The 26,242-nt window shown below is 55.9% G+C and overlaps 4 protein-coding genes across 6 annotated transcripts in view; 1 reads left to right on the top strand and 3 right to left on the bottom strand.

Moving 5' to 3' along the window:
* Nucleotides 1-10: 10 nt before the first annotated feature.
* On the bottom strand, nt 11-5,711 carry LOC121937533 (interleukin-9 receptor-like). Its single transcript, XM_042480805.1, has 6 exons — nt 4,975-5,711; nt 4,283-4,431; nt 3,594-3,771; nt 2,354-2,465; nt 1,834-1,918; nt 11-819 (listed from the first exon to the last, which is right to left on the bottom strand). Exons 1-6 carry the CDS (start codon nt 5,234-5,236, stop codon nt 364-366), a joined length of 1,242 nt encoding a protein of 413 aa, XP_042336739.1. The 5' UTR covers nt 5,237-5,711; the 3' UTR covers nt 11-363.
* A 3,940-nt stretch (nt 5,712-9,651) lies between these two features.
* IL21R (interleukin 21 receptor) lies at nt 9,652-18,346 on the bottom strand. 3 transcript variants are annotated; one of them, XM_042480801.1, is made up of 9 exons: nt 18,254-18,346; nt 15,273-15,361; nt 14,434-14,548; nt 13,637-13,833; nt 13,153-13,307; nt 12,503-12,677; nt 12,089-12,179; nt 11,875-11,959; nt 9,652-11,094 (listed from the first exon to the last, which is right to left on the bottom strand). In XM_042480801.1, exons 2-9 carry the CDS (start codon nt 15,313-15,315, stop codon nt 10,225-10,227), a joined length of 1,731 nt encoding a protein of 576 aa, XP_042336735.1. In that variant the 5' UTR covers nt 15,316-15,361; nt 18,254-18,346; the 3' UTR covers nt 9,652-10,224. The 3 variants fall into 3 exon arrangements, with proteins under 3 accessions (XP_042336735.1, XP_042336737.1, XP_042336738.1); XM_042480804.1 differs by lacking the exon at nt 18,254-18,346 and adding an exon at nt 16,162-16,659 and having other exon boundaries at nt 9,656-11,094; XM_042480803.1 differs by lacking the exon at nt 18,254-18,346 and having other exon boundaries at nt 15,273-15,384.
* Nucleotides 18,347-20,140: 1,794 nt separating this feature from the next.
* IL4R (interleukin 4 receptor) lies at nt 20,141-24,410 on the bottom strand. The gene is made up of 7 exons (XM_042480800.1): nt 23,858-24,410; nt 23,620-23,771; nt 23,214-23,364; nt 22,481-22,568; nt 22,182-22,251; nt 22,026-22,087; nt 20,141-21,755 (listed from the first exon to the last, which is right to left on the bottom strand). The coding sequence occupies exons 1-7, from the start codon at nt 24,408-24,410 to the stop codon at nt 20,759-20,761; spliced, it is 2,073 nt and encodes a 690-aa protein (XP_042336734.1). The 3' UTR covers nt 20,141-20,758.
* Nucleotides 24,399-26,242, top strand: part of NSMCE1 (NSE1 homolog, SMC5-SMC6 complex component) — a 6,893-nt gene continuing 5,049 nt past the window's right edge. Inside the window, exons 1-6 of the mRNA XM_042437727.1 lie at nt 24,399-24,670; nt 24,766-24,887; nt 24,977-25,054; nt 25,309-25,455; nt 25,541-25,657; nt 25,987-26,237. Coding sequence (XP_042293661.1) covers nt 24,544-24,670; nt 24,766-24,887; nt 24,977-25,054; nt 25,309-25,455; nt 25,541-25,657; nt 25,987-26,237 — 842 coding nt within the window. The 5' untranslated portion in view covers nt 24,399-24,543. The remainder of the gene's footprint in view (nt 24,671-24,765; nt 24,888-24,976; nt 25,055-25,308; nt 25,456-25,540; nt 25,658-25,986; nt 26,238-26,242) is intronic.

Below are 26,242 nucleotides of genomic sequence, written 5' to 3'. Positions count from 1 at the left end.
GGCTGCTGCTGTCCAGAGTGAGCCCAGCAGGGACGGGAGGCCAAGCCACTAGCCACACGCACCGCATGCGTGCTTCTCTTGTAGCAGCCTAGCAGCTCAGACTCTGGCATTCTCCTTGCGGAAGGTGCCCTGATGCGCCTGGGGTCTCCTTGAGAGATGACCCCTAGCCAGCCTTGGGAAAGATTGCACAGAGTTTCCTGCAACCCTTTTCTGGCCAGTAGCATCTGTAACACTGAGGGAGAGGTGGCCTAGTAGCCAGAAGGGCAAGGTAGCAGAGGGGAGCAGCAGGGGGCTCAGGCTTGGCCTGGAGCGCATGGGTTGGAGCCACCGCCAGCCCCACATGGTCCCCTGCCAAGACAGACCTCAGGGCCCCGGGGCCACTGCTCCACCCCACATGCAGTAGTAGTCGTTGCTACAAGAAAAGAGGGCCTCCCTCTCCCAGAGGGGGCCTGGCTCTGGGAAGGAGGGGAGGCTCAGGGGTGCCTCCTTCTTCTTCTCCTCTGCAGCCATTGGGCCTCTGGGATCCTGGAGAGGGACCCCCTGAGGGAGGAACTGGGGCTCACTGCCCTGCCTGCCGCTGCTCTGTGGTTCCTGCACCTGCTCTGTCCCCAGGGCCTCTGCTTCTGCCCCCGTGGGACCCCCTCGGGGGTAGCTTTCCTCTTGTGGCACAGCCTCCACCTTCAACGGGGATGTGAGGAAGGTGATCCGGGAGTCAGGCGCTGCCACGGCATGCCCTTTGTCTCCATGGCCACTGCCAGGGGCATCCTCCTCCAATGCCCTGTTGAGGCAGACTGCCTTCCCTTTGAGTCCAGCCCAGCCCTGCAAGAGAACAGAGGAGATCTCCATCAGTGCTGCCATCCCTCTTGGAGGTTTTCTGCATAGGGATCTCAGGGCAGGGAGGGAGCTGAGCCTTTCTTCCCTGTGGTTCTGGGGGGAGGCCTGGCAAAGACAGTCCCCTGCTGAGGGCAGAAGCCCCCTGGGTGGGCCCAGACATGCGTACCGGGGGAGCCACAAGGGCCCCAGTCCAAGCACTGCTCCCAGTTCTGTATTCAATTGTTGGGGGTTTTAAAGACTTGAGCCACCTCAAATATCCTTTGGAATGAAAAGGAATCCACTCCTCATTACTTGCAATTAGTAGAGAAAAACAGATCTTCTTTAGTTGTGGGGGCCGCTTAAGCAGCTGTTGATGCAATTTCTGAGTTCTGGGTTGTGCGGAAGGAGGCAGGGCAGAGAGCCAAAAAGGCTTTCCTGGGTGGGGGGCTTTTGGAAGCTGGAGCTGCCTGCCACAGGAGCCTAGGTCAGTTTTGGCTGCCATTGTCCTTCTGCTGCCTGAATATTGGTGTCTTTCTGCAGTCTGACTATAAAGTCCTTTATATTCAGGCAGGAAGGTCTGACCAATGGCTGGGAAGAGTCATATTTGTTTTTTTATTGCTGTGCTATCAGTGGATTTTGGTTCTGTTTATTTCATTTCCTACCTTTCTCCCTGTATGGGTCTTGAGGTGGCTTTATAATTTAAGAGAGAGCCCCCCTCCTGTCCCTGGGCCTTATTACCTGCCAGGAGATTCGCAGCTCCAGCACAAAGTAAAAGCAACCCAAGTGCTTCCTTGTTTGGTCCCTAGGCAGCTGATGGCTGTCAGGCGGTTCTATCTGCACAAACCCTTCCTCTGCATTGCATCTCAAAACAAGATGGAGGCGCTGCAGCTGTTAAGACCATCTCTGTCCTTACTGCCTATCCACTTTCCACTTGGGCCTGACCAAGAAGCATTGCAGCCAAGAAGCACTGCAGGAGGGTCCTTCCCACACCATTGTTCGCTATCCGATGGCGACAGTTACCTTGAAATCCCCATTGTGAGAGGCATAGAGGGGCTGGAAGAAGGTGGCAGGCGTGGGGATGTATGCCCTTCCCATGTCCTTCATCCTGTGGAGAGAAAGGGAGAAGCAGTTGTGGCTGGCAGCCCTGGGCAGCCCCCCACCTGGCCAAAGGGTTGGACTACTACAGAGACCCATTGCATGCAGCCCACTCCAAAGCTGTGAAAGTCCCCTCAGACCAGCCGACCCCTCTTTCTCCCAACTTTTGTTTGTTTCCTTGAACCCTTTGGGGGAAGGTGAGATGGAAGGAGCTGATGAACAAACCAGTCAGCAAAGAACCCCTTGGCCCCTTCCATTCAGGCCATGCACATAGCCCCCCACCCCTACCAGATGGTGCTAGGTGATGGAGGATCTTCCAAGCAGGCTTGTGACCTGGGCTCCCGCAGAGAGACAAAGGGCTGCAAGGAAGGGAAGGTGATGCAGTGCAGCCATGAATGGTGAAATGTTGGCGAAGCCTGCCTCCCTCGGAGATACCTGCTTGTACCTCCAGAAAAAGGCCAGGAGCAGGATCATCAGGGCCCCCAGGCAGAGTGGGAGCAAGGTGTGCAGAGCCCTCAGCAGGTGAGGATCCAGTTGCTTTTGCCCAGCATCATCTCCTGAGGAATGAAGGGAGGGAGGGTTAGCTTTCCATGCCTGCATTGGCAAAGACACTGGCTGTGGGACTGGGCAGCAGAGGGAGGCTTCTCGCCTTGCTCTCCTTGCTTGCCTTTGGTGCTCCTGAGCAGGAGCAGCCTGGTGTGGGCTGCCATCCTTTGTTCTTCTCTGAGCCAGGAGCACCTTCTGACCAGGATGGGAAGGCTGCAGGCGGGAGACTCTCCAGTCACTCCAGCAAAGTGGGAGGAACCCCATTCAGCCAAGATGGGCTTCCTGGGTGTCCACCATTGCTGCGTCCAGTGCAGAGCCAGGTGGTTTTGGGCTTGGGGATCAGCTCAGAAACACACTAGAGTAGTGGAGGAGATGGAAGGAGGTGGAGCAGGGAATCAGTGAGCACATTGGGGCAGGGGATTGCGCACTCATGCATCTGTATGTGTGTGCATCCCCCCTCATCCTCAAGTCTCTGGTTTCTCTCTGGGAAACTAAATACTAGAAAATAGCTGCTGGAGAAATTGTATGCTAGAATGGTTTATGTCTGCATAACTGCATAACAAGAATTCCATTGTTTAAAATTCTTATAGGGTGTGCTTTTAAGTGGCCTTTTGCCATCCTGTGCTGCATCCCTCCTGGGGCAGACTTGTGCCATTTGAGGGTGGAGGGCACCCAGCTGACTTTGCAGTCACTGGAGCCTCCATCCCTCCCTTTGGTTTTTCAGATTAATTAAAACAGGAGTTTCCATTCTTGGACTGGAGTTTCTCCACAGGTTAAGGCTCGGCCTTCCTCACTCCACACTGTCTTTCACTCTGCCCCTTGGTGAGGGTGTGAACTCAGGAGGGGACTTCCAGCATCCTCTGGTTTCGTTTTGGCGTGCGTGTTGTCCTGGAAGTGGATGGGAGGCTGGCCCTGTAACACAGCGCCTCCCTATTCCTAGCAGGTGGCTATTTTGTATAGTTAAACTGTGTATTTTTTTTAACTGGAATGTTAACTTTGCAGAGGAAAGGGAATGGGGGGGGGGAGAAGAGAGTGGGAGGACCACAGGGCTGCCCCATGCTCTTATGTACCCGAGGGGGAAGAAGCGACGCAGCAAAGTGGCAGAGGCATTGCCAAGCCAGAAGCACTCTGCAGCACACCTGGGGGACCTGTCCAGCTGGTGGTGGAGCTCCAGGCGCTCCAGTGGCTGTGGTAGACATTGTTCTCCTCTGGAATTTTGCAGCGGACCCGGGCAACGTAGTCCACTCCACCCTTGAACTCAAAGCCATCTATTTCTACCCATGAGTCTTGGCTGACAAAGTTCTTGGCCTTTGCTTGCTGGGAAGGGAGAGAGTGCAAAAATGTTACTGGATCTCTCTTTGGGAAGTGTAGACCCCCAGCTCAAGCACTAAGATCTCGACAAACATCAGAACGCACTGAACCTGCACAACCTGGCTGCTGAGGGAGAGCCAAGAAGCTATGAACTGTTGAGTAACTGTAACATAGAGACTGGGGGCGGCATGCTCTGATGCAAAGGTTCATGAGAGGAACTGTTGCAGTTGTGGGGTTGGTTACTGGTGGACAGCAGATACGTGAGGAATAGTAAACAGGCCTGAGGAGTCAGGAGCTATCTCACCACTGGCATGTGCCAGTAGTGAGTGCCAAGCCTGGCCCAGCCCTCCTGTTAGGCAGACTCACCAGGACTTTGCTTGTTGGTCCAGCCCTCGGTGCCATGCCCGCCCAGAGAACTGCAGCTGCCTCATACCTCTTCAGGCCCCGCTGTCCTGGCAAAAGTTGAACCATCCCTGTCTGGGGGGGTCCCCTCTCCCCCTTCCAGTTGCCCCCTTACCTCCCAGGGTTCTCCAGCAGCCTTGAAGGCCAGCTGCCAGTGCCAGTCCTCCAGGTTAATGTCTTCGTAGGATTCAGGCTTTCTCCACTGGATCCACCACTTGCTGGCGCTGGCATTGCTTTGAAGGCCAGTGGGTGGGTCGCACAGGACTGGGAGGAAAAGGGAGAGATCAGTGTGTCTGCATGGGCACAAGAGAAAGATCCATCCAGGAAAGTGGCTGATCCACCTCCCATCAAGAAGGATAAAACAGTACTCAAGCCACCAGTATGGCTTAAGAGGGGAGGCAGTATGCTTGAGAAGTGGGGGACAGAATCCATCAGATTTTACTGTACTCCCCTGGTTTGGCTTTTCTGTGCAGTAGATCCACTGGTGTTATGGAGCAGAAAAACTGGTATGTGGCTCTCCCAGGTAGAGGGTGGAGCCCTTTGTAGGCAGGATCCCCCCTCACTTGCCTCTCTTCCACCAGCTGTGCCATTGGGGCACCAGGCAGATGTGTTGCTCAGGGACAGACCCACACACTCACAACCCTCTGCTTTGAACCTGTGCTCCAGCAGGGGAGCAGCTGTGCAGATGTGGTTGTGGTCCCCACTGACTCTGCCACTCTGGTCTCTGAACTGTCCTGGCCTCCACCCTCACCCTTTGGGGCCCACGGCCACCAGCCCCACTGACCCCTGAAGGACAGCAGGACTCACTGTGCAGCCTGGGCTCATACGACGTAAAGACAGGGTAGGTCATGTTCTTGCCCGGGGAGGTGTTGGCAGTGTGCAGAGAGACTCTGTAGTCATCGTTCTCTGTGAACTCCCCTTTTTCCTCCACAGAGCAGCTGTAATGGTCCTGGGCATCCGGAGAGGCAGACAGCAGGCAGATGAGAGTCCCAGTGGGGCTGCAGCAGATACAGAGAAAAAGAGGAGGCTCTCCTGGCACCAGAACAACATGAAACCTGGAACGTGACATGCCTTCCTGAGGTAGAGAGTGCCACAGGCCATGTGGAATATAACCCTCTTGCAACACACTCCAGGTCCATCTGGCAAGGAGGGCCAGTTAACAGAGGCTAAATCATGGCATGAGGAGGCTTTGTGGCCCAAGGGTTCCTGCCCATCTGCGAGAGGAGAGAGGCTCAGATGCACAGCCAGTGGGTTCCTCCAGGATCCCTTTGGGTTTCTGGCAGCCTGGCTAACTTCAGTGGCGGAGAAGGCGCCTTGCCCCTCCATGGAATAGAATAGGCAACTGTCTGGTTGCTGCTTCACTCATAAGGCCAGTGGAGCCTTCTGCTACTGTTTTGGAAAGCCCTGAGTAGCTGGGGACCTGGGAGAACGTCCCACTGGCTGCCAGCCCTGAACGTGTGCGCTGGGCTGATCTTGAGGGCCCCTGGTGCCACACCACGCTCCTGAGGCCGGCCCTGCAGTCTTGTGGAGTAGAGCAGGTTTTGTTGGCATGTTGGTCCCTGCTAGATTGAATGCCCTTCTCGTATGTTCTCTAGTGTGGTGCCAACAATTTCTTGTTTGCAAATACCTTGTGGCAAACCTTGCTGGTTTTGCAAGCCCTCCTTGTGAAATCCGGCCTTCCATCTGTTTCATGGTCAGTCAGTATTGTGTTCTAGTTTTGTATGTTGCATGTTTTACTGCTGCTTATGAAATTTGAGGTCTAAGAGCTCTTAACTAACTATAAAGCAGTGCCATCTCCCCCAACTGGTGACTCCTAGCAGTACCAGGCAGAGGCCATTGCTGGTCACGTTGCTCAAGCTCATAGGCTCTTTGTGGGTGTTGCCAGAGGGAGCATCCCTCCAAATCAGGTAGCTGGAGTTGGGCCGGTTTTAGCTGTGCTCTCTTGGGCCGTTGTGCAAGGGTGCCTCAAAGTTCAGAGACACAACTTGGAACTGCGCACAGCCCTGCAAGGTCTTGCCAAAGGTTGCACGCTGATGCAGCTGGGCGTAATGCCAGTGTAGCAAGACTGGTGCCGCTTTAGGCTGGGGAACAAACTAATTCTTAGAGTGTTTCCTTCTTTGTCTGGTTGAAGTCCAGCCTTACCCTCTTCTTCCCCAGGACATGGGGCTTCCCGTTGCACACCGGTGGCTGACACTCGGAAGTGGGCTGATTGTTTGGGTGGGGGCATGGCACAGCTGAGGGGTAGGGCTGCCCTTGCAAGCGCATGACCCTCTGGCCCTACTGCTGAGTCCAGTACCACTTGGGAATTTTGCCACAGAACATACCACAGGTCATGGAGGACACCACTTTCTGTCCTGTGTGGCTGCCTGCCTCCTTCCACAGCTCACGTTTTACATCTTTTGTCTCTGCTTTTTGCTCCTGTTGTGCCCCCCTTCCCTCCCCATGGCATGTGGATGTACATGGGGGGCACCCTGCCTGTACTCACTTTGAGAAGTTGAGGTAGAAGTTCCCCTCTCCCATGCTCTGGTTGCGCCGCTGCCATGTGCATGCCACCCGGCGCCCTCCGGACCCATAGTTGTTGAGGCAACTCACATCCTTGGCGATCCCCACTAGAAGGAGGAGTGGCAAAGATGTGGGGAAGTCATGTTGGGGGATCTCTGGTAGAAGCACCACCTTTAGCTTGGCTTCCTGGTCCTCTGTGAGTTGAAGTGGCCCCACAGGGCTGGCCATTTGGCCACTTGATCTTGGTTTAGACTCTAGAGGATGAGAACTGCCTTGCCCTGGGGTGGGGGTGGGGGGCGTTAAGGGAAGGGGCAGCTTTTGCCTCAGATGGAAGCGAAACTGGTTGGGTTTTTCATTGGGTTTTTACAGCCCATCTTCCTCATGGGGAAGAGTTGTCAATCCCACCCTACCCACTCTGTGGGGTGTAAAACTGCTCTGATTCCTTCCCATACCTGAGTCATGGTACTCCCGCTGCCACCGCCTTTCCTGGGCTGCAGAGAGAGGGAGGAGGAGCAGATGCAGTAGTATGAGGGCACCCCCACAGCAATCACTCTTCATTGTCAGCACACCTAGAACAGAAGGGAGGCTCATGATGTGGCCATTGATGTGTTGGCTGCACCGGCTACCTCTGCTCTGCCTGTTGAGCTGGAGGGGGGATTTGTATCTGGGCTAACCTGGTGGGAAAAGAAGCTGTGAGGGTCCACGTGGCATCTTTCAAAGCAGTTAGGTTGGAGGAGAATCTGGTGACTCAACCAAGAGGCCTTGAGCACCTTTGCAACTGACAGTTTTCTTCTCATGTGTGCTTTTGTGGGTGACCATTCACTGCCACAAACAGTGTGGATGACAATCTGAGCTTTGAGTGCAAGTGGGCAGTGCACCCTTGCACTCAAAGCGATGAGAGCGATGCCGGATGAGGAAGACGGCAGGCATTGTCACTAATGCTGGCCCTGGCCAACTAGTCCTTACTTGTGGCAGGTGAGTGAGAAAGGATCCCTTGCCATGAGGCAAAAGACCCATCTCCTCAGGAGTCAGCATGCTCTGAAGCAAGAAATGCTGCTTTTGAGGCAATGTGTGTTCTGTGGAGACAGAGTGCAAACCTTCCAGCTGTGGAGCGGGATCTCTGGTGGTTTGCAGTGAAAGTGATGGGGGAGAGATTTCCCCAGACTCATGAAACAAACTAAAACTGCTGCTTCTGTCATTGGTTTGTGGGACTAAGCTGATCCCTGAGGAGTAAAAGAAGCCCCAGTATGCTGCAGTGTGTGTGTGTGTGTGTTGTGGAGGGGACACCTGTCCCCTTTTGTGTGGAGATGGTTGAGGCTTCTCAGGCTTCTGTCTCCTGCCCTCAGGAACAGGTCAGCCAGCCACTGCTAGACTGGCTCCTGGGTAAAGAGGCGCAGCCTTGTGCTGCCAGGCAGTGGTCTGGGTGGACAGAGTGAACGGATTCCTGTTGGCACAAAACTGTACTTGCCAAAGAATTAATGGGGTGAAGGGGTTGGCATGAGAGTTGTTATTTGCTGTCAAGTCAACTTTGACGTACAGCAACTGCGTGAGTGAGAGACCACCAAAGCCCCGTCCCCATCCTCCCCACTCAGCAGGCCTTGCAGACTCGGGGCAGCAGCTGTGGCTTCTTTGAAGCAATCCCCCTGTAATGCAGTCTTGCATAACATTAACCAGAAGGAAGGAAAGAGCCAGCTGGGAGAAGGCAGACAATGTGGTGGCTCTTCTGTTAGTGTTGCCTCGATGGGGTGGGTGTCCTTGATCTTAACACCCCTTATAGCTGGGCACCAGCTGCTCAACTCCCTGAAGCAAGGACCCACCCGGGGGAGAAGGAAGACCAGACATGCTGTTCTGGACACACAGACCACAGGCAAACGTTGCCTCTTCTTAGGAATAGGGGAATATACAAACTCTTCTTTAGAATCCCATCTCCCCCAGAAGTCACTTGGGACAAGGAAGGACCAAACTGCTTTTCAATTTCTGCCTGGGGCTCATCTGTGGCGTCTTGTAGGTCTGACCACACTGGGCTGTCCTTGGAAAGGTGCGCTGGACTCAGCTGGCACGAGAGGGAGCCATGGCCGGGAGGAGGACCTGACAACCAGACCACCGACTCCTATTCTCCATGCAAGTAAGTGTCTTGGGGGGGGGGCAGGGGATGTCCGGCATTGCTGCATGGCAGCTGCATGATTCCTTCCTGCTTCTCCTAAGAAGAGTGTCTTGTGCAGATATTTTGGTTTGATTGTTATCCAGCAGTTCCCACTGATGCTTTTATGCTCCAGATTTGATCTGTTCCCTTGCCACAAATACAGAACCCTTGGCCAAACAGGCCCCACCCCATGCAGGTTTTGGAAGTTTGATAGACACTTGACCTGAACTGGATCCCTGTCTGAACATTATGTGGAATACTTTGCCTTTGACCCCCCCCCCCACATCCTTACTGGTGTTTTCTTACCGAGCGGTTCTTGCGCAGCTGCTCCTCCACTTCAGCCCTGCGCCCACTTAGACCTTTGTTGGCTGGAAAGGCAGAAGGCAGTCTCTTCTGATCAAGTTGAGCTCGTGTCTGTTACTCAGCCCGATTTTAGTGATAGCTCCAGTTGGGTTACGGAAACTCATCTTAAGATTGTCAAACTGATCTGAGGGGCCCTGCAGATGAGCTGAGGAGTTAAGGGCCTGTGGCTTCTCCCATGAGGCCCCAGGGCCTGGAAGAACAAACGCCTGAGACTAATTTGGTCACTTCCTAGTTGCTTTATACTTGATCCACTGCCCAGATGGTTTCTCTAGTTGGAGGGAGACAAACTGGGCAGGAGGGAGAAGGCCATGCCCTAGGTTGCCTGCAATGGTTGTGCTAGGGATCAGGGGTAAGGGAAAGGTCTGTTGTGCCCCCCCCCCAGCAGAAGATCTCCCCCATGAGGCAGTGCTGGGTGTGTGCCCCTGTCCCTCTTGCCCCCCCCCCCGTGAGCCTCTGTCCCTCCAAGAGCTGCCCTTTCCTCTTTATGGCTCCATTCGCAGCAGGGCAAATGTCCTGTTTTCAGAAATTGACACGTGGAGAAGCTCTTGGCAGAAGCTGCGTTATCTTTATTGATTGAGCATCCAAAACAAGGCCATTGCTGAGGCAGGGATGCCGAAGGGAAAGGGCCAAGAGGATACAGAAGCACCAGGAAAAGAGGGGGGATTGGGAACCATGTGCCATTGGCCAAGGCAGCGGAGGTAGCTACGCAGAGTCCTACTTCTGGATTGTTCCTCCTCCATTGTCTAGCCTCAGGAAACTCCCCACTCCAGCTACCATGAGGCAGCTGAGAGGGTTGCTTCCTCCTGAGGGACAGTGCTCTAGTTGCCATCCCTGGACAGGGTCAACGGTCCCCTCTCTCTGAGAAGGAAGAAGAGGTTGGGTGGGGCAGCAAGAGTTCCCAGGCTTGGCTCTTCTGCTGGTTCAGGGGCTGTGGAAGCAGCCGGGGCTCTTCCCACCTCCTTGACATCTGGCAGCAGCCCAGCAGGGGTGGGGCCAGAGGCAGAGCCCCCCAGTGCTTACAGCATCCTCCCCCCCAGATCAGGACTCACTCAGGTCTTGAGCCATTGCTTGACATAACTGGGCAGGGGGTCCACCGCAGCTGCCCCCTCCTCTGAGTCCAGGGGGCTCCCACAGTCACAGTCCACAAAGCCGCTGTCAATAGTGTCAAGGTCCAGGCCATTCTCTGGGTCTCCGTCATCATCAGCCTCCAAGTGGAGGGACAGCAGGGTGCTGTAGAAAAGGGTCTCCTCATCTGGAGGACAGAGGCTCCCCAGGCTGAGGGGCTGGTGCTCAGGAGAAGGAGGACATGGCAAGGGCAGACCAAAGAGACAAAAGGGATCCTTCCCAGACCCCTCACCCAGGGAGCTCCCCACTTGTTGGAAAGGAGGGAGGGCAGCAGAGGCAGCTGGGAGAGAGGGGCTCAGACAGGAGGAGAAAGGGGGAATTGTGTTCTCCTGGGGCGGACCCTCTACCCGAAGCACAGTCCCAGAAACTTGTCCATCCCGACTGCTACTTTCAAAGTGGATCCTGCGGTAGGTGTCCCTTGCACCCGCCTCTTCTCCTTCTTCCTGCTCCTCTACCTCCTCCTGCTGTTGGGGCTGCTCAGTGGCACAACAGGCACCGGCGCAGTGGTCACACGGCGGGCAGCAGGGGACAACCCCTCCGGCCACTGTGACGGTGTCGATGGAGAGGTGGCCATAAGTCTGCTCTTGTGCAACACTCTTGGCAGCAAGCAGGGGGGCTGTGGGAGTTGCAAGGAGGGTCATCTGACCAGTGGCTCTGGCCTCTCTGTTTTCAGCATTACCAGGGCTTGGCGGGAGGAGCTGGAGGCTGCCCATCCCAAACGCTTCCAGGCCAACTCTGGAGTCCCTCTCGAAGACCTCCAGCATGGCTCCGACTCCAGGGGTGCCCACCCAGTTCTGCAGAGGAGAAGGAAGAGAGTCAGTGGCCAGAGTAGGTGGAGGCACATATAGGAGCACGCATGTGCGCACTGTCAAGGATGGAAGGAGTCACTTTCCCAGACCTGGGGGGGGGAGGGAATCTAGATAGTGAGGAGGGGGCAGTGGAGCTGCCATCACTGGGTGGTCCAGAGCCCTTCTGCCAGACTGATGTGGGAGGGTAGGCTTCTTGGATCTTGCAAGTGGAGGCCAGTTGTCCTGTCTGGCTGAAAGTGCTGTCAAAGCTTGGCATCAAGCAGCCAGCCAGATATTATTATTATTATTATTATTATTATTATTATTATTATTATTATTATTATTTCCCACCTCTCCCTGCGGATCGAGGCAGGATCACATCAATGTCATCAGTACAGTTTACAAAATACACAACAGGTTAAAAACAACAGATTAAAAACAACATTATATAGCAACATTATATAATAAAATACAGTACAAACAATACTAATCAGCCAAGGTGTTGCAATAAGGGAAACAACACATCTGATATCCCTGGCTTGCCACTCTTCCTTTTGCCAGCAGGGTTCCAGGTGTCATTTGGGGCCCGGCCTTAAGTGAGTTTGAAGAAGCTAGTTTATTGCAGAGGCGAATGCTTGCCCGGGTCTCCCTTTGACCAGAGCCCCCCTCCCCAGGACTAGCGGGCCAAGGACAGTTTAGGGGGACAATGAGCTCCGTTTGGGCCAATGGGAGGGGAGTCTCTTCCTTGAGAGGGAAGCAGTGCCTGGTGGCCTAAGTAAATAATACCTTGAAATCTCCTTTGTGGCCCACATAGAGGGGCTGGAAAAAAGGGACTGGGCTGGGGACAAACAGGTCCAGCTTCTTCCACAACCTGCCAGAGAAAGAGGGAGCGGATTGGGGGGGAGGGGATCAGATAAGGAACTCCATCCCATCCCCAGCCTGATTCAGGGAGAGGGAGCTCCATTGGCCAAGTGCCCCCCACCCCAACACAGACACTCACCTCTGGCCCAGAAAGGCCAGCAGGGCAGGGAAGAGGCCAAGGACCACCAGCCACCAGGAGACCCCTCCTTCATCCCCTTGGTGGTTGGAAGCTGAGGAAGGGAAGCAAGGGAGTTGTCAGTCTCTTGCCAGGGCAGGAGAGGGCAGTGGGGCTGCCATCACTGGGTGGTCCAGAAGCCCTTGCCACTAGACAAATGCAGGAGGGTGGGCTTCTCTGGGGCTCCTACTCCATCAGAAGAGTGTCTCTCCTTGAGACCCCAAGGCCTCCCCAGCTGCCCTCCTTCCTGCCTCTGGGGAGTGATTGCAAAGGCTCCTGGGGGCCAGGGAATGGGGGGCCACATAGGGGGTCAGCTACAGGGCCGGTCCCTGGAGGCCCCCAGGAGAGGCCAAGGGCTGGTCAGGGAGCAGGACTTACTTTTGGGCAGAGTCGTGAGGGAGGCCGGAGAGCTCCACATGCTCCAGGCACCCTTGTAGGGGGACCTCGGCCGGGCTCGCACCTGGACCTCATACTCTGTGGAGGGCCCCTCAAATTCCCTGGGCAGGAGCCAAAAGGTCCCTGTGTCCTGCAAGAGATGCTTCCTGTTCTTGTCCTGCAGGAAGGGAAGGGAAGGAATTTTGGGAAAGATAGCACTTCCCCTGCCCCAGAGGTCCTGAGTGGGACCTCTTTGGGGATGCCTCTGGGTCACATCTCTCTGCTGGCATATGGGACAATCAGCCACAGCACCCCTTCTGGGCCCTTCTGGCTGGCAGAGGACCCTCTTGGTCAGGAGCCGAGGCCAAACCGTTTGAGGGGCTGAAGTCCCTAGTCTAGCCAAATGGATCTCAATTTACCCCATTGGAGTAAACTCCATGAAAGACAAGGAGCAGCACAATGGGGGAGGCAGACAGGCCCAAGACTTTTGTCTCCTCCCTTTGAATGGAATGTGCGCTGGGGGGGGGGTTGCATAGCAAACGATGCCCCTTCCATCCCAAAGGCCATCCACCTCCTGCTCTTTGACTCCTCTGTGGCCCAGGAACCCCCTTCCTCTCCCTTCCTTCTCTGGGGCCCCTGGGCTGCCTCTATACCTGCCAGGCGTGGCCCCTCCGCCGGTAGCGCAGCTCATAGTGCAGCTGGCCATTCAGGGGGTGGAATCGCCAGTGCTGGTAGGGGTTTTTCCAGGAAATGTTGTAGCCTGAGGGGGAGGCATGGGCCGTCAGGTTGAAGGGCGGCTGTGGTTTAACTGGGGAGGGGGGAGAGAAGGAGTAGTGGTCATGCCAGGGCTCCTTCCCATGGGGAAGCTCCCCCCCCCGCAGGCGCCAGTCACGATCCTGTGTGGCCAAAGGAGCAGGTGGGGAGGAGGCCTCATTGTCTGTCAAGTTGCCCCCCAGACCTGCCTTTGCTCCTCTGCAGATGCCTCTCCAGCCCTGAGATACTCTCGCTGCATGCACTAGGGCCACAGCTCTCCCCTTCCCTCCTTCCTTCAAGCACAGAGGGGTGCTCTCAATGGAATTGGGGGCTCACCTGCTTTGATGCTTCAGTCCCAGTCTCCCCCCCCCCCCCAATACTCACTGTTCTCCTTAAACAGAAATGTTTTCAAGCATCCTTTGGGGACTCCAGGGGGCCCATTCCCAGCCGAAGTTGTGGCTGTCACATCAAAGGTGTTTTCTCCGAAGCACAGCTTCTGTTCCGCTAAACAGGTAAATTGTGCTGCAGTGGTGTTGCCGGTGGAGGGGAGGAGGTGGCAGGTGCCCCCTGCCCCACAGTTCCTTCAGAAGACAAAGGGGGCTCTTGGTCAGGCCATAGGCAGAGCCATGTTGAGGTGGGGCACCAGCCAGGGAGGGGGCAATGGGATAACTAGGGGATTCCCAGGGAGACCAGCACAAATACGTACCTTGTTCGGGGGAGACCACTTGCATCCACCTCTTTCATCTGTTGGGTGGATGGGGGGGGGTGAGGCCAGGTGAGGCTAACCAGCAGCCCCTTGGCTGTGTGCGTGAAGATCTGTTTTCCCCACATGGGGGCAAAGATGTAGAGGAGAGTGGGCAGGGGAAGGAGGTAAGAGATGGAGGTGGTGATCTGGTGTGTCAACAGCCTGGGGTCTGACCCCACCCCAGCAGTGATCTGGCCAGCTGGCAGAGAACTCATTGGCCCCCAAGGGTTCCTGCCAAAAGCCCTGTTTTATCCAGCTGCACCTGTGCACCAGGTGAGGGAGGGAGGGCAAGGGAACCATTGGGTGAGCGGAAACAAGGCAAGGACTGGAGGAGCTCTTATTTTCTCATAGGAGCACTGTCCTTCTGCCAAGAAGCCCCTTCAGGAATCGCGGCAGGCCTAAAGCGAGGGCCCGCCAGTGACTCCCCTCCACATACCACTTTGCTGTGAGGTTGTAGGAGGCGTCACTGGAGGGCCGGAGGGACCATCCCCAGGTGCACATCAGCATCTGCAGGTAGTCAGCGAAGCAGGTGAGCTCTTCACAAGGTGAGGCTGGGCAGTGGGTAGAGAGAAAGAGAGGCAGTGTCAGACTGGGCTTTGGAGAGGACCAGACCTCTGCTGCCCCGGCCCCAAATTGGATCTCGCAGCCCTCCTCTGGGGCACCTCCATCCCCCCGCCATGTGCTATGCATGTGCCTGAGAGAAGCAGCAATTCCATTTTCCGCCAGAATGCTGAGTAAGAGAGTCTTGCTTGTTGTCCCTCTGAAGATGCTATGGGAATTATTGGTGTGTGTGTGTTGTGTGCTAAGGGTCAGGACGTTCCTTCCGATGTAGCCATAAGGGCTCTCTGGGTGGAAATTGGAGACCGTTGGAGAAACCAAACTGGGTTGGAAGAGTGAAGCGAAAGGGCGGTTGGTCCAGGAGGGGTCTGGCAGGTGGAGTGGGGGGCCAGGGACTCTGCCTTGGAGGCCCTGAGAAGCATTCAGCTGGGCATATCCTCTAGGATTGCGCAATGAGACAAGTGAGACCTATCAAAAAACAGCATGCATCTCTTTGGCCCTTTCCTGCTTCCTTTGTGGAAACAACAGCAGCAAGTGACAGAAAATGATGTGAGGAAACTGCTGAGAATGACAAATGGAAGGCAATGGTATGCCCACCCCCCAAATGATATGAATGGAACTGGACTGAGGGACCACAATGTCAGCCTCATCTGGAACCCCCTCCTGGCAGATGGCGGGGGCAGAACCCCTGGCAATGTGGGGGCGGTCGACACTTACTCTGCTGGAGAAAGAGGAGCAGGAGGGGCAGCAGCAGTGGCATCCTTCTTGGTGTCTGTCTTTTCGGAGGACGGGTCCCACCTGCGTCTCTGCAAGGCAAGCAGGGTGAGGGTATGTCTCTCTTCTACTATTTCCCCCCCCCCCCCCCCCCCCCCCCGTCCCACTGCATGCCCTTCTGAGCTCTTTGCCTGGCAGTGCAGGAGGGGTGCTGCTCAGCCCACAGCGGAGCGCTTCAGGCAGGCTGCTCTTAGTGAGAGATGATGATGATGATGATGATGATGATGATGATGATGATGATGATAGGATTTATTTATATGCCGCCCAATCACTGGAAATCCGGGCGGCTTACAACAGAGGGGATAATAGACAGGTTCCCTGCCCTCAGCACAAAATGAGAAGGGAATGGTGTGTGGGGGGGGGGGAATCAGGTCCAGCATTCTTCTCTCCCTCTGAGGCCTGGACCAAGGCAGATGGACTGGAGGGAGGGCTCTTCTTCTGTGGAGGGTTTTAAAAGGCCCTTTGGGATGGCTTTCAGAAAAATTTGGAAGGGGTCAGCAGAGAACAGAGAAGGAGGAAAGGAAAAAGGAGCGGTAATGGAGTATTTAATGCCAGGTGGGACGAGAAAGAGAGAGTGCTGCGTGTGGCTGGGGTGAATTGATGGTCTGTGCAAAGCACATTGCTAGCTATACATTTAGTCATAACTCCTGACTCTTTTCAAAATTAATTGCTTAAAAGGGAACATAATTATTATTTTGAAATAAGTGTAAAAATATTGAATGCAGGACATCCCCCCCCCCCATTTTTTGGGGTCGTGTGTCTTCCTCCCATTGTCTGATTCTTTTTTGCTTGCTTTAGCAATTTGCCGTACAGTGGAAATGATGACACTGACCTGTTTCTATATGTGCCAGAGAAGATCAGCTCATAGAATTATAGAATCGTAGAGCTGGAAGAAACCACAAGGGCCGTCCGGTCCAACCCCATTCTGCCATGCAGGAACTCTCAGTGTATGAAGCTGTTTGTTGAAAAATGGAATTTATCCTTGTACGTCCAAAAAGCAATAAAAAATGAAAGTGTGTAATATTTTTGGTAAACTCTTCTTTCAGAGTTTTAGCTGAATTATACTGAAGTCTGTCCAAACCCACACACACACTCAAGTATTACATGCATTGTGTGTGTGTTGTATATTCAGTTTCATTCCAAAGTGCTACTTTCCTCCCGAGGCTGAGACTCAAATTGGTTCACAGCAGGATTAAAACAGATTGTTCCGTTTTTCTTTTTCAAACAGTTTTATCATTCTGAAGAGAACCAGAAAATTAATATCCTTAGACAGATACTATAAATATATTGCTGATTTTTCTTATCTGATTCCTTCCTTCCTTTGCAGCCCCTCCCTCTGATTCGGCTGCTGTTCCTTGGTTGGACCCCTGGACAGCTGTTTTTTGGAAGAAGGGTTGCCCAGGTGTGGCCCCCTCCCCTTTCCCTGGGGACCCTCCTGAGACGTCGGTTGAGGAGGGGGCCAGGACCTGCGCCATAGGAAGTGGTGCGTGGCTGTGGCTTGATGGCAAGGAAGGAAGGAAGGAAGGAAGGAAGGAAGGAGGTATTTGCTGGCAATTGATTAACGTGCTTCCCCCCCCCCCCCCCTGTTTTGTAGCTATGGCCTCTTTTCAAGAAGATTAACTATAAATGATTCTGGATAAAAAGCATAGATTGTTAAATGAAAGCCTAATAGTTTTTACTTCTAAAGAAACATCTCAGCAAATTTTCAATATGCGTATTTCTTTAGGGAAAGATAAGTTGAGTATAAATTATTATTGGAACTGTGAAACAGAAAATAACTTGTAATTACAAAAACACGCAGAGATACTTGCAAGGAAGATACTGTGGGTTCCAACTGTGGGAAGAGGTCTTGTCCTTCTGCCCCATTTGGCCAAAGCAGGAGGACGGCTGTCTTTGGAGGTGAAACTGTGTGTACAGTACAGGTGATGTGCAGCATAAGTGGAAGGGCTTTGTCCAAACAGAGCAGACCCACTGAACCAGCTGCTAAATGCTGCATCTAAGTGACACTGATTCAAGGGGTTGGGACCAGCAGCCATTGTTTTTTAAAAAAATATGAATTGCCCAGGAAAACAAGAAATACGACAGACTCTTCCCGGAACATTTACTCAGAAAAGTAAGTCTTAGTGAGCTCAGTAGGGCTTCCTCTCTATCAAGCATGCTTAGGACTGTAGTCTTAAGGACTTTTTAAAATGTATTGCCCATTGTTGGTTGACTTGATCTTCAAAAACGACTCAGAATTTCTAAGAAAGGCAGAGAGCGGACAAAATTCAGTAGCAGCATTTGAATGTGTTTATGACCAGATGGGAAATTTGAATGCTGGTGTCTAAAGGAGCCAGAAAAGACTCACTGGGGAGGGGGGATGTCAGAGAGAGAGGAAGCAGCACCTGCCTCCCACCGAATGCTGGGCTCCTCATCCCACCTGCACAACACTCCTCACGACTGTGGGGCACTTTGTGTGTTGCTCACAGAAGGAGGAGGCCTACCCTCCAGACCTTCTCTGCTGAGGAGGATGAAGAGCCTTGCAGTCTGTGGGGTCCTTCTTCTCCAGGGGCAGGGAAGCTGTGACTTTTCCTATGCCACCACCAGCAATGCAGGGGGCTTTGGCCTCTCTCAAGGTGTGGCAGAGGAGATCAATCTGTGCCAAATAGTGAGGTGGCTGCCAGGTGGTCCTCTCTCCCCCCTCCTGCCTGGCCCTTTAGCCCCCCTTTCAAGGGTCCCACTGACCAACCGACCAGGGAGGGGGATTGCTGCTGGGAAGACCAAGCTGCCAGACCCTGTCTTCCTTTGAGCCCACCAGCCACGGGCCACATTTGTGCCCTCCTCCTGCCCTGGGTACAGCCCTGTGTCTCCCCATGGCTAACTCCATCCCTGCCCCAAGAACCACCGGCAGAAGGCTGCCCCTGGCTGATGCCCCCCATCATTACCGTCTTCTCCCTCCTTCTCCTCCAGGTCACTTGTCTGTGTGGCCCCACAGGCCTTCTTCCTCCTCCTCCTCTGCCTCCGAAGCAAGGAGCTCGCGGTGAGTAATAACCAAACTCTGCTCTCTGCTCCACTGGGGCTGACGTCAAGGACCGGCCTGCTAACTGGCAGCAGTAGCAAGAGGAGGAGGAGGATGTGGTCAGGAGGATGTGGGGGGGGGGCAGGGGCTGCGAAGAGGGCCCAGGCCTCTCCCCATGGCTCCTCACAATACGCAGGTGGGAAGGGGGCTGCAGGTGGACTGGCTAAGGGCCGGCCAGCGTTAGCCATGGAGCTGCCTTGGGTCTCAGAGGCCAGCTGGGACTGTGGTTCCTTCTGCCCAGGGGCCCTTTTTAAGGAGAGAGGACCAGGCATCCCACCCACTGAGGCAGCGGGGCTGCAGCTCCCAGACAAGCCCATGCTGAGGGGGGGCCCCACTTCCCCTAGAAACCCATGTCCCCCATGCATCCTGAAAAGCAGTGCGTGGTGGGCCATGTGGGGTGGTGGAGTGGCACTTCTGTGTCATGACTCCCAGCATCCCACCATGGGCTATGTGTAGGGGGGCTAATAATTAATAATAATAATAATAATACATTTATTTATATCCCGCTCTTCAGCCAAGGCTATCAGAGCAACTTACAATTTGTTAATTAGACACTGTCCAGCTCCCCCCAGTCCTGAGGCATCTGAGGCCACTATGAGCCCAGGAGGGAGGGAGGGAGGCTGCCTCCAGGCCATGGAGGGTCTTGGAGGAGGACTCCAGGGTTCAGCTCACTCCAACCCCTGTGGGCCTTGCTGGCAGAGAGGGCAGGGACAGGCAGTGCCCCTCACTGCTGCCTGTCTCAGCCAAGAAGGGACCCCCCCATGCCCATTTGGGTGTCACTGAAGGGTGGGCTGAGGCCTCCCACCCAAATCAACAGGCAGACTCACACGGCATGGAGAATCATAGAATTGTAGCATTGGAAGAAACTACAAGGGCCACCCAGTCCAACCCCCTTCTGCCATGCAGGAAATCTCAAAGCATCCCGACAGATGGCCATCCAGCCTCTGTTTAAAGACCCTCCAAGGAAGGAGACTCCACCAAAATCTCCAAGGAAGGAGTGTTACTCTCAGGAAGTTCCCCCTAATGTTGAGCTGGAATCTCTTTTGCTGGAGCTTGCATCTATTGCTCCACTGGGTCCTATTCTCTGGAGCATCAGAAAACAAGCTTGTTCCCTCCTCAATATGACATCCCTTCAAGAATTTAAACAGGGCTATCTTATCACCTCTTAACCGTCTCTTCTCCAGGCTGAACATTCCCAACTCCCTCAGTCATTCCTCATAGGGCTTCATGGTTTCCAGGCCCTTCACCATTTTAGTTGCCCTCCTTTGGACACATGGCTCCAGTTTCTCAATGACCTTTTTGAATTGTTTTGCCAAGAACTGGAAAAAAAATACTCCAGGTGGGACCTGACCAAAGCAGAGTAATAATAATAAAAATTTTATTTATAGACCGCTATTCCGCAATGATCGTAGCGGTGTGCAGTACAAAAATGCAATACAATACACTCTCCCTGAAGATGCTGGCTGAAGGGAGGTCTTTTCTTCTTCCAAGCAGGCCTGGTGGTGCTAGAGTAGAGTGGCACTTGGTACACACTATACTTTTATTGATGCAGCCTAAAATTGCATTGGCCTTTTTAGTTGCTACATCGCACTGTTGAGTCATGTTCCAACTTGTGGTCTACTTGGACTCCTAGATCCCTTTCACACGTATAAGTATCTCATTCAGTCAGATGTCTCCCATCCTATATCTGTGCATTTCATTTTTCTGCCCTAAATGCAGTACATTTCTCCTTGTTGAATATTCATTTTCCTGCTTTAGTTGGTGGTGTTGCCATTATGCATTTTCACTGCTTGTAAGAAAACATACAGCAAGTAGGCGAATCAGCAGCCATGCCCCTCCCTTTTTTGTGGGCGTTGGGTTCCTGAGTGCGTGCCCCCCCCCCCACGTCTTGGGTGGCTGCTCCTTCTGGGAAACCCATAATCACTGAGAGGGGCTTTCCCCAGCTTAAGTACATGCGCACAGTGGGTGGGTGGGGAACATAGGCATTTTCTTTTGTGGCAGAGGTGCTGCAAGCAAGGAGGAGGCATGCTGTCTGGAGAAAAAAAAACCCTTTAATGCTCTTGACCATTCCCCAACCGGGTGGGGGCTTTGGACCCAGATGCTGCTCTATCCCCCCCCCCCCAGCCAGAAGGTGGCAAGTTGGGGGGTACAGGAAATGTTGGAAGCCACTGCAGGGGAGGGTGGGAGCCGCATTCCTCTGCATACTCCAATTTCTCCCACCTCAATATAGGCCTCCCGTCCCCAGTTGCCATGAGGCATTCAGGCAGGAAACAAGGGAGAATGGCTGGAGCAACCCGGGTCTAGTGGAAATGGAGGTAATGGAAGAGGAGGGCAGCCTCCAGCCCCCACTTAGCCCCCCTCAAGTCCAAGGCTAGCCCTCCCTCCCCCCACCAGCAGCACCACTTAGGCCTGGCCTGGGGTGGCAGGGGTCCTCTGGCCAGGCTGCACCCTCTGCCCCTAGGCTCCCCTCAAGAGGGAAGGGGCCACCATCATTGCTCCTGAGAAGGCTGAGGAGGGGCTTGTAGCTGTCACCCTCCTGAGCTGGGCTGCGGTCCTGAAGGGCAGAAGTGAAGGAGTGGTAGCCGGACAAGAGAGAGGCTGCGTGGCAAGAAAAGCCCTCCAGCTTTCCTGGGACCACCCAAGTGGGGAGTCCTGGGCTTCCCCCTTGCTGAGGGGCCAAAGTAGGAGCTGCCGTGGAGAGCCACAGGGTGCCTGGACTTGCCGGGAGGGTGTCCTGGAGCTCAGGTGGAGGGCTGCATGGCTGGGTTTGGCTGCTGTAAGGTGGATCCTCTACATGGCTGGAGGTAGCCACTGGCTGGGTTACCAGGCTGCTGATGGATCTGTAGTTGTGTGTGTCCAGCGAAGGGGAGGTGCAATCTTGACCCGAATCGCATTCAGGCCCAGTCGGGCTCTCCAGCGGAGGAGGAAGCACAGCCTCTGTGCCACCAGAGCTCTGGTAGCCGGATTCAGAAGAGGCCCCTGGAGGAAAGTTGGGGGCACCTGGGAGTCTCCCCAGAGCCAGGCCTCCAGAGTTCCCAAGATCCCCCCAACATCCAGTAGCCGGAGCCTCGAGGACCCTGGCATCTCCAGTGCTGAATTCTCCATTGAGAAGGTCCTGGAAGAGACAGGCCACCATGTCTTGGCGCAGAATCTGTTCCTCCTCAGCTTCCTCCTTCCAGCACTCAGGTTTGGCCTCAGCTGCACGGCTGCAGATCACCAGTGGGCATTCAACCACTGCCACTTCTGGCGTGAGGAAGATCTCTGGTTTTGGCCCAGGGTTCCCTCCACTGCCAGGGACCACCTCCTGCAGCATAGAGGGAGCGAAGACAGTGGCAGCAGCGGTTTTGCTCAGAGAGTCCTTGCCATCCCTATTTTGGGGAGAAAACGGAGAAAGACACATGCACACACCTCAAGTATCATTCTGCATGTTTGTGTGAAATACAGGGCCCAAGTGGGCAGGAGCTCTGTCTGCCTCAATTTACCCACTGGACCCTTCCTTTGTCTCATCCCATTATCAAATTTGCATAGTGCAGCATTTGGGGATGATCTCCCCCACACACATGGCAAAGGGTCACAGGCAGTAATGGCTCCAAACTGACAAACTACCCACCAGAGACCTGTGTTGTGGAGGCACTTACCCTTGGCTTGACCCCAGCAGGAAGGTTCTCGCTTTGCAGGGAATCTTCCTCACAATAGGAAACTGAAAGATGCACAGAGGTGTTTTAGGATGGAATTGCCCCCCTCTTCCCAACCCAAAGGAACCACCGCTGCCCCCCACTCTCCACAGCTCCTACCATCATCATGCTCTGGGCCATCTTGCTCTTGGCGGGGCTTGGGATCTGGTCCCACCAGTCTCTCTTCACCCTGCAATGCAAGACAGGCTCATGCCATCTGCTCTCAGGAAGGCCTCCTCCGCACACACGCCAGGAGGCTGCCAGGACTGGCCCTGCTGCTGGGAAACTTGCCCGTCGCACCTGGCAGCCAGAGCATGAATCCTGCCCCACTTGCCCTTCGCAAATGGAGATGGAGCCCTCTCTCTGGGCCGCCCAGGACTGCTGCTTACAGATAAAGGTTTGCAGCCCATGAGACTCACCTGGTGATGGACAGGTAACAGGTTAAAAGCACGGCCACAATTGGGATGCAGGACCAGAGTGTCAGCTTCCAGGGCTCCTCTCCAAACTCTGGAAAGGAAGACCCCCCCTCAATTACACGTAACACAGTCTCCTGCCCACTGATTCAGTAGAGACATGGAATTCCGCACCCCAATTGCTAAGAGGCTCCCACTGGCAATGGGAACACAAGAGAAGAGAGTAAGCCCCTGCCCAGAGGAGCTTACAGTCTCCAGCTGAGAAGAAAGGGAAGAAGGCAAGGCAGGGCTCATGAGTGCAGCCCAGTTCTCTTCACAAACCCCAGGGGCCCCATCTGCCAACCCTGCCAGGTGGGCACTTCCCCGGAGAATGTCATAATTGTTTTAAGGGAGAGGCTGTCCTCCCACCCCCCCCCCAAGTTCCAAAATAAGCTCTGAAGGAGAAGCACATGGGGGAGCGCTGAGCAACTTCTTTGCCACCTTCTACTGAGACCCATGCCTGGGAAAAGGGTGCCTGTTAGTGCACAATATCCATTCTTCCCCCACTTGTATGTGAACCCATTGGGCCAGAAATGCAAAGAGGTTCAGGGGGGGGGTCTCTTGGAGGCTTGTGGGTGCACAGACGTGGCATTTTGTGGGGCGGGCAAACTGAGCAGCGCAGCCCTGAAGCCCAAGCGTGGAGCCATCCCTTCCTCTGGCCTGGGCAATGCCAGCCAGCATGAGCAGCTGGGAGGCTCACCGTTGTGCCATTCGAGGGGGGCGCTCCACTTGCTCCAGAGGTTCCCCCACACTTCCAATCTGAACCGCACTTTGGCCACGTAGTCAGATGCCGGCAGCAGGCGGTCCCCAAAGATTTCATAGCTGGCCGTGGATGATGTGGTGCTTATTACCTTGAAAGAGAGAAACGGGCTCCAGCTGCCTTGTCGCCTCCCCTGCGGCCAGCCACCATCGCCCTCCTCTTGGCCGAAGAGCGCGGGTGGCTGGAGAGGGTGCTCCAGAGGAGTGAAGCGGAGGGCCTTTGGGAAGCCCTGCTCCCTGCCTCCACCGATGGGCTGTTTTCCCCTTGAAAGAGCAGGGCACCCAGGCAGCCTCCCACCCCAGAGGCCCCTGCCTGCCCTCTTCCCGGGGAAGGGAAGGGCTCCTACCTGCCCCTCTTGGCCTTTGGGCCAGAAGGCCACCTGGTACTCGGCCTTGGCCTCCCACAGGTAGCTCTCCGGAGGGTAGTCCCAGCGCCAGGAGAGGACGAAGGAGCGGTCCGTCTTCTCGGCCGTCAGGTTGACCAGCGCCCGGGGCTTCACTACCAAGGAGCAGAGGAGAGGGCTGTCAGCCCCTCGGAGGGAAGCCCCTGGGGCCCGCTCTCGCCCTCCGCCGGGCGGGGCCTACCTACACCCTCGGGCTCCAGGGAGCGGCTCCAGACGGTCCTCCATCGGCCCCCGGCCTCCCTCCGCTCCAGCGCCAGGCGGAACTGGACCAGGCGGAAGACGTCCGAGCGGAAGGCGCACGAGCACAGCCCGGGGGACCCGGCCTCCTCGGGCTCTTCGGGGCCGCAGGGGGCGGCCTCTTCTTTCTCCTCCGGGGGTTGCCTGGGGGGAGAGAGGGAGAGAGTCGGGAGGGCCGGGGTCGCGGCTTCTTTGTACCGAGGAGGGGCGACGCCGCCGTGGGCGCTGTGTCGGAGGCGGAAGTCGGTGGCGCAGTCGCGGGCGGAGACCTCGGGCCCGGTCTCCCAGGAGCATTGCAGGACGGAGGCGAAGTCCGTGTGGCAGAAGGGCGAGGGGCCGCCGGAGGAGGGAGACGGAGGAAGGGGACCCAGGGAAACCGGAAGCGGGGAAAGGGAGCCACCGGGCGTCGCCGCCGCCGCCGCCGGGCGGAGAGCGAAGAGGAGCGGGAACAGGAGAAGCGAGGGCCCCGGAGGCAGAGAGCGGCGCCGAAACGCCATCGCCCCGTTCCCCCGAAAGGCCGCGCCCTCTTTCCCTGTTTGCCCAGGAAGCGGAAGGGGCGGGGCCAGGCAGGAGAGGCCACGCCCCTGGGGCTCCTTCCGGCGGAAGAGGAGGAGCAGGAGGAAGAGGGCGATGGCGGCGCTGTATCCTTCGCTGACGGAGGCCCACCGGCAGTTCGCGCAGGCGCTGCTGGCCCTCGGGGCGGTCGAGGCCGGAGTGGCGCGAGGGATCCTCCGCCGTTGCTGCGAGAGGCACCGCGGTCAGTCCCCCGGAGAGGAGAGGAGGGAAGGGAAGGGAAGCGGGAGCCCGCTCTCCTCCTCCGCCATGACCGCCCCCCCTCTCTGCCGCCCGCAGTGCACTGCGCCCCCGAGAGGCTGGACGAGTTCGTGGCGGCCCTGAACGCCCGGCTGCAGCCCTTGTCCATGGAGATCCGGAAGGGCCTGGCGGAGGAGGACGGCCGCGCCTTCTACGCGATGGTGAGTCCGGCGGCGGAGAGGCAGGCAAGGCCCGAAGGGGAAGGACTCCTAGAAGGCCTCCCTGAGGGCCTCCTCGCTGCTCCTTCCAGGTGAACCTGGCGGAAAACGAAGTCACCAAACTGGCCAGCGACTACTCCGAGAGCGAACTGGAGCTCTTCAAGAAGACGGTGAGCCTGGCTGCTCCGGAGACCCTTTCTCTCTCTCTCCCCCGAGAGGAAGCAGGGGAGGCGGCCCTGGGCCCGTGGGAGGGGCCCTCCTGGCGGGGCTGGAGGTCAGCAGGAGGGAAGTGGCCGCAGGGACCCTGCTGGACTGCAGCTCCCATCATCCCTGCCATGGGCCTTGCCGGCTGCGGCCAGAGGGGGCTCAGGAGGTCCTTGCTGGAGGCGAAGGGGTCTGACAGGGAGGGGCTTCCCTCCTGCAGCTGGACCTGATCCTCTCCTCCGAAAGCGGCTTTGCCCCCTCCACCGCCATCTTGAACTTGGCTGACCAGGTGAAGCCAAAGAAGATGAGGAAGACGGAGGCAGAGCAGGTGCTGCAGAGCCTGGTGCAGGGCAAGTGGCTTCAGGAGGTAAAGCAGCGGGCAGCCCCTTGGGTCTTTGTGGCTCCTTCCACTGCGGAGCCAGTGCTGACATCATGGGTCCACTTTCCCACAGAGAGAGGGGGAATACACGCTGACCGTCCGCAGCATCCTGGAACTGGAGCAGTACATCCTCTCCCATTACCCAGAATCCGCCCGCAAGTGCCACATCTGCCACAGCCTCTCCATTCAGGTCAGATGGGCGGTGGGGGGGGGGGGGAACGAGGAAGAAAGGGCAAGGAGGATGGGGCCCTTGGTATGGAACTGGCTGTGGCGGTTCACCTATTGCGGCCTCTTCACACACACACACTCCCCACTTGAAAGCAGGTGGGAGACGTCAGCCCCTTCCTCATTTTCTCTGGCCTCACTTGAGGGCCATACCCCACCCCTGCGCCTTCCCTCTTGGCCCTTCTTGAGCACATCCCAGACAGAAACACACCCAGAAGATTCCAGTGAGGCCCCTGGAACCCAGTGCAGGATGTTGAGCAAACAACCGACTGTCCGGCCCTTTCCTGCCCCCAGAGCCAAGTGTGTGGGGACTGTGGGACTGCCATGCACCTGCCCTGCCTGGCCAAGTACTTCCACGGACAAGCAGAACCTCGCTGTCCACACTGCAAACAGTTTTGGCCTCAGCAGCTTCCAGGTGAGAGAGCTTGTTTTCTGCCACTCTCTGTTTCCTTTCTCTCTCTTCCACCTCCTTGTTCCTGGCTTCACCCTCATCTCCTCACTGGGCTGGGCTTGGAGCAGGGACTTGGTCGGCAGTGTTTCCTTTTGCCCA

Source organism: Sceloporus undulatus, chromosome 8, assembly GCF_019175285.1.
Source record: "Sceloporus undulatus isolate JIND9_A2432 ecotype Alabama chromosome 8, SceUnd_v1.1, whole genome shotgun sequence".
Classification (NCBI taxonomy): domain Eukaryota; kingdom Metazoa; phylum Chordata; class Lepidosauria; order Squamata; family Phrynosomatidae; genus Sceloporus; species Sceloporus undulatus.
This window is presented reverse-complemented; position numbering and strand designations above follow the sequence as displayed.

Excerpts from the sequence above, each read along its gene's own strand:
- LOC121937533 (XM_042480805.1), bottom strand. The coding sequence starts at position 5,236 with ATGTCACGTTCCAGGTTTCATGTTGTTCTGGTGCCAGGAGAGCCTCCT. Across the intron at positions 3,772-4,282 it reads CTGCTGGAGAACCCTGGGAG|CAAGCAAAGGCCAAGAACTT; the intron begins GTAAGGGGGCAA and ends CTCCCTTCCCAG. Across the intron at positions 1,919-2,353 it reads CTCCTGGCCTTTTTCTGGAG|GATGAAGGACATGGGAAGGG; the intron begins GTACAAGCAGGT and ends TTCTCTCCACAG.
- IL21R (XM_042480801.1), bottom strand. The coding sequence starts at position 15,315 with ATGCCACTGCTGCTGCCCCTCCTGCTCCTCTTTCTCCAGCAGA. Across the intron at positions 12,678-13,152 it reads GGAGGGGCCACGCCTGGCAG|GACAAGAACAGGAAGCATCT; the intron begins GTATAGAGGCAG and ends CCCTTCCTGCAG. Across the intron at positions 12,180-12,502 it reads CCTCACGACTCTGCCCAAAA|CTTCCAACCACCAAGGGGAT; the intron begins GTAAGTCCTGCT and ends TCCCTTCCTCAG.
- IL4R (XM_042480800.1), bottom strand. The coding sequence starts at position 24,410 with ATGGCGTTTCGGCGCCGCTCTCTGCCTCCGGGGCCCTCGCTTCTCCTG. Across the intron at positions 22,088-22,181 it reads TGGCCCAGAGCATGATGATG|TTTCCTATTGTGAGGAAGAT; the intron begins GTAGGAGCTGTG and ends TGCATCTTTCAG. Across the intron at positions 21,756-22,025 it reads CTGCTGGGGTCAAGCCAAGG|GGATGGCAAGGACTCTCTGA; the intron begins GTAAGTGCCTCC and ends TCCCCAAAATAG.